The following is a 5,808-nucleotide window of genomic DNA, read 5'->3' as shown; positions in this document are numbered from 1 at the left end:
CTCTAAAGTGTCATTATAACAGTAGCATATTTATGTAGGTTTAGTTTAGGCACAGTATATACATTATCTTTCCTCAATCTTGCAATAGTACCTAAGTATATATAATATAAATCTAGATAACTATTTCCTCTGCCTTTTTGTATATCTTGTATGTATGTATTTAAGTATTTATTATAAAAATTGTGAATGTTTACTACTATATTTGTACACCTTCCCACCTTATTCTTTAAGTCATTCCTCCACCCAAAGGTTGCCTGGAAGAGATCGCTTTTAGCGATAAGGCCGCCTATTGCTTTAACTCCACTGTATAAATTGTTATTTGTGTTATTTTTAGTCAATAAAGTAGTATTCTATTCTATTCTATTCTATAGGTATCGATGTCGCAGCCGGATCGTATAATCAAATCAAATCAAATCAAATCAAATCAAATCCATTTATTTGTTAACATAGGTACAATTAAAATGCTGTTGGGTGTTAATGTTTAAGTCCTCTATGTTATGCCTAATTGGCGTACAAAATTTTATGTTGGTGGTAGCATGCATGCATTAAGTTAAAACTATTTATTATACAAATAAGTCAGATACTTTCAGCTTACATTCTATAAATATATTAAATTATTTACAATGTCAATGAGAATAAATTAATTTAAATTACGGAAATTGTCATCAATGAGGTCATATTAATTGGTACACACTTAATAATAATATTACAGTTTGTCATTAAAAAACTCATTTAAAGAATAATATGTTTTATCAATAAGACATTTTTTCAGTTCCTTTTTAAAGCTCTGGAGAGTGAGGTCCTTGATTGTGCTCGGAATTTTATTGTATATTTTTGACGCCATACCAAGTAAACTATTTGTTAGTAAGGATGTCTTATATTTGACACTGACAAGTCTTTTTCTGTTTCTAAGATTGCGACTATGTATTTGACCTGCATTTTTAAACAGTTCGGGGTTGGTTTTTACAAAAAGAGCCACTTCATAGATATATATGCATGGAAATGAAAGCAGTGACAATCTTTTAAAATGATCCCTACAGCTATCTATTGACTTGATGCCACACATTGCCCTGATACAGCGTTTCTGTGATTTAAAGATCTGTTCTCTTTTGGTGCAGTTTCCCCAGAATATTACGCCGTAGTGCAATATCGATGCTACTAAGCCATGATAAGCTGTGACAACAGCATTCTTGTCGACAATTTTACTAAGTTTGTAAAGAGCGTAGGATGATTTACTCAATCTTTTACAATCAACCCGCCGTATTACATGACGGCTAGCCGCATTACAAGACTGGGCCGCTTTGTAATGCGGCGGATCAACGTTTAGCCGTATTGAATACGGCTGAATGAAAATGCGCCGGATTGTTCTCGACATCATACGTCATTCAATACGGCTGGCCGTTATGTAATACGGCGAGGGATTAGCCGCCGCTTTGAAAGATTTTAGTTTTGATTTTTAACACTCGTGGCGCTGCTTGACATAACAACAATAATAGCGTTGGATACAGATATTTGATGATGATTAAAACGAAGAAATCGTGTTAAATATGCTAGTAAACAGTAATTCAAGAACAATTTGCACGTGAAATTAAATAATTTCTATTCCGATCAATGCGGTACAGTGAAAAACGTACAAAAGATATATAACGCACATCAATCAGCTAAAGTGACCATGGATTCTGCTGGTCGGCGGATTTCCAGATAATATTACTGGGTCAAAAAATATAAATGTGGCCGGGAAAGGTTATTTGATCTTGAAGAGACTGCGACGAGGCAAACGTAGTGTGGGACGCCCTCAGGCTAGATGGGGTGACGACTTGCGAAAGGTGGCTGGTTATCTGTAATGCTGTAGATCGCATCCAGTGGTGTGCTTTGGGAGAAGCCTACGTCCAGAAGTGATGTTGATGATGAAGAATAATATTTCCGAAGATCCTACAATCCGAGTAGTGCCCATTAACAGTATTTTGATACTTTAATGGAAGTCCATATGATAGATTTACTCTATTATAATTACAAAAATCCTTCACCTGTAATGTCATGCTTAGTATGGACATGGTTACCCTACAATTCAGTAGTAGTACGATGCGGCTAAACGTGGGCCGCCGTATTGAAGAACGTATTGAAATGACAATGCGGCTAAACGTTGATCCGGCGCATTACAAAGCGGCCCTGTGTTGTAATGCGGCCAGCCGTAATGTAATACGGCGGATTATACGATCCGGCTGCGACATCGACACGGTAAGCTACAGTAGCGCTGTAAGTGGATCCACGAGGCCCGGCATGCGAAGGGATAGCTAAGGTCCAATAAGGGCAAGTTGGTATAGTACTGTTGGCTGCCACTCATAGGCGCCTTCGTCAGTCTTATAAGTTTACGTTGTGAAGCCGACCCAACGATTCTCTAGTGTCAAAGAAAAAGTAAGAAAAACTTCGTTAAATATCGGAAAGCTCAATAATTAGCATAGGCCACGTCATGACGTCATCGCTTTCTTTCTACCAATAAGTAGGCAAGTATAGGTATACACGACGATGACCTAGCCAGCAGATTATCACGTGTCTAAATTACCCTCGATTGCTGCTATTATGCACCTAATAACGACGATTATCGGGGTAATTCGCAATGACATTAAATTTTTGTCAAAATTTGCGGAAAGCATTATACTTAATATAGGATGGTACCTACTTATTTCTAATGGCATGATAGGTATACGATGCCATCAGTAGATTCAGTAGGTGCTGAAAATAGCGATGAAATGTTCAATATATGTGTGTACTTTCTTACCTAAATATCAGACTGTCTGATAATGATTATACTGTGTAAACATGTGGTAAACATGTGTCGGTAATCGGTACATTTACGACTCTTGTAAGATCTCAGTCCAGAACCGGAGTGTGGATAGAACAGAGATTGCTTCAAGAAGTGTTGGAGAAGATCTGCCTCATCACAAGCAATCAAAGCGTAGGTAAGTACACATGTACCTACAATGTACCTACAATATACCTACAATATATTTAAAGCTATTAACTGGTCACAATGTGAGGGCGGAAGTGCATTTATATGCAATATTGTTATTTTAAATGCAGCGATAAAGGATACATAATATGTTAGTATTTATCACAATAGCTTGGGCGATTACTTTTACATTGTTACTAAATACTAAAACTTCAAAGGTGGCCTGGAAGAAATTGCGGTTAAGCATAGAAAACTCGACGTTTGGCTACACGAGTAGGGGATAAGTAAGTAATTTCTTTTGCCATTTCTAAAATGAGGGCATCTTTTATCCCACAATTTGTTATTGCCATTTCAATAGAAAGAGAATATTAGGTCAGTCACAGGACTCACAGGCGACTTTGAAATAGTTCTTTGTACTTTGTAGAGCAGCTCCAGACTGGATCAATGTGGTATGTTTTGGGTACAATACACTCCATCTAGTTCACTTGTTAACAATGTACGTTAACTGTCAGTTTCAACGTGGTTCCCAATTCCCAACAGAGAAGTGACATGTTCGGAGAAAACTAGTTTTATTATTCGTTCTCTATACCCATTTTAGACTACAAATCGTGTTACATTCCGCAGGTATATACGAGACGTGGTGGGCGGGCGGCGTGCTGTCGCCGCTGGGTCGCCGGTTCAGTTCCTTGCTGCTGGTGCTACAGGTGTGACATGTATACCCAAGTTACCTAGGTATCTAACATCTATCTAATAAAAATGTTCCCTGTGGTGGGGCATAGAGATAACGTTTGTTTATTTACTTCTATGAGTGGAAGCAATAGGAGCCATCCGAGAATTTGATAAAAAAAAATTCTCACCATAAAACAAACTTCAAAGATATTTTCAATATGCAAGGTATCATTAGCTAGGCTGTATGTTGACAACCTTCGATCTTAAAAAAATATCCCAAATGTCAAACTTTAACCATAATTAAATCAATGTCAACCATCCCGATTATTTGGAAACATAAAAATTCTCGATAAAAATATGCCTTAAAAATGGACTGCATACAGAAATACCAAATTGAAAACTTCACAAGCAAGGTCGAGGACACAATAGAGCTGAGCAATGGTGGGGGCGAGCTGATGTGCCGGCGGGAGGCGGCACTTCCACTGGAGGGTGCCAGGAGCCTGGAGTCAGTGCTGGGCGCGCGGGGGCGGCTGGCGCGGCGGCCCAGCACGCCGCTGCCGGCGCCGGGGGGGTGGGGCGCGGGGCGGTGGGGCGGCAGTGGGTCGGACGTGACGGTGGCGCGGCTGCGGGACCTCCCCGGCGACGGACCGCACCGCCCCGCCAGCCCCTCGCTTATAAACCTCGCCACCTTCGTCCTGCGTCCACCCAAGTACGAGGACCTCGTGCCCGTCTCCTCCTGGGACAAGGAGAAGGAAGAACCCACCGTCGAGCCACTAGTGGTGGACCTCCCGCCTGTCGCTGCCGCCTGCAGCCACCGCGACCAGCGCTGCCTGTGCCCCAAGAACAGCGACGTCATCTCCAACCCAGACAGGAAGTCCAAGTTTGCCCGGTTCCTGCGGCTGTACTTCTGTCCTTGTTGCACGTGCTTGTACGAGATGGAACAGAGCAGGACGGCGGAGGGGCGCGCGCCATGCCCCGCCGCCGCTGCCGAGGCGCTGGGTCCACAAGCTTCACAACCAAGTCCGGTGCAGTCATAGTGAGCCGTTTCGTTTAAATTACATTGTGAATTTTGTTATATTTAAAATTAATTCCAGATTTTATGCATAAAATTATAAATACATTTAAAACCGTTCATAAGTTTAATTGTTTCATAAAGCTGCGTACGGACAGTGCGTAGGTACATTGGTACGCGTATAGTCGGTTACGCGTGTCCTGGAACGCCATGTCCGTACTAGAAGCTACGCTTACACTCAGAGGGAACACTTCAGGGGGGACATGGCGTTCCAGGGCACGCGTAACCGACTATACGCGTACCAATGTACGCACTGTCCGTACGCAGCTTAAGAATAATTATGATCTCTCTAATTATATCATCAATCCTGGGCCTGATTGCCTATAGAGTCTCATTTCAGATCTTAGGCTTTCAGATTTAGCGTACGTTTAGGGAAACTCTTCGTGAACAACATACGGTCGCTATTCTTAGTATTCACCTACAATGATTAATTCAGAATACATAATTTCGCTGTTAGCATAAAGTTAATAAGCTATGTAACGTATTACTGAAAATTATGAAACGTGTGTCCGTCCGTGCGGCTCATTGTTGACAATTACGAGTAATAAAATAGTTGTATTTTTGTCACCGCTAATACCTGCTCAGTGGAGGAAGGCGATGCGATCGGTAGATTGTGGGCGCGATATGTTCATGTTTCCTCGATTAGAATTTAGTGAAGACATGTTGAAAGAAAGCTAACTGAATGACAATTTGATACTGACGCAGGTACAATAGAAAAGCCAACCCAGTAAGCTAAGCATGTTCAAATTCAAATATTGTTTATTCGACCTAAGTATAATTTTACAATTATTTATCAATAGACATAATATTAAGTATAAGATAAAAAAACATAAAATTCAGCTTTATGTGGGCAGCAATCAACACGTGTGATAGCAATCCCCACATCATGCAGAGCTATACTTTAAATTCAATGTCCATAAATAATCTCGATTCAGGCAGATTAATTTAGCTGCAACACTTTTGATCCCATTTTCGAAGTGTTGAAATTGTAAAACCAATTTAGCCGACATCGCAGTGGACAATAGGTAATTCTGTACACTTACGTAGGTACTTTCTAGATACAAAGGTGAGACGAATGTTTAGTGCTTAGTACTTCTAATTACAAATTAAGTTTCGT

The 5,808-nt window shown here is 40.6% G+C and overlaps 1 protein-coding gene across 1 annotated transcript; it reads left to right on the top strand.

The window, feature by feature from the left end:
• The first annotated feature begins 3,889 nt into the window (after nucleotides 1-3,889).
• Nucleotides 3,890-4,749, top strand: LOC125490584. Its single transcript, XM_048630310.1, has one exon. It carries the CDS (start codon nucleotides 3,988-3,990, stop codon nucleotides 4,654-4,656), a length of 669 nt encoding a protein of 222 aa, XP_048486267.1. The 5' UTR covers nucleotides 3,890-3,987; the 3' UTR covers nucleotides 4,657-4,749.
• The last annotated feature ends 1,059 nt before the right edge of the window (nucleotides 4,750-5,808 follow it).

This window comes from Plutella xylostella, chromosome 4 (genome assembly GCF_932276165.1).
Source record: "Plutella xylostella chromosome 4, ilPluXylo3.1, whole genome shotgun sequence".
NCBI classification, from domain to species: Eukaryota; Metazoa; Arthropoda; class Insecta; order Lepidoptera; family Plutellidae; genus Plutella; species Plutella xylostella.
The sequence above is the reverse complement of the archived record's forward strand: the minus strand, read 5'-3'. Positions and strand labels throughout refer to the sequence as shown.

Excerpts from the sequence above, each read along its gene's own strand:
- LOC125490584 (XM_048630310.1), top strand. The coding sequence starts at position 3,988 with ATGGACTGCATACAGAAATACCAAATTGAAAACTTCACAAGCAAGGTC.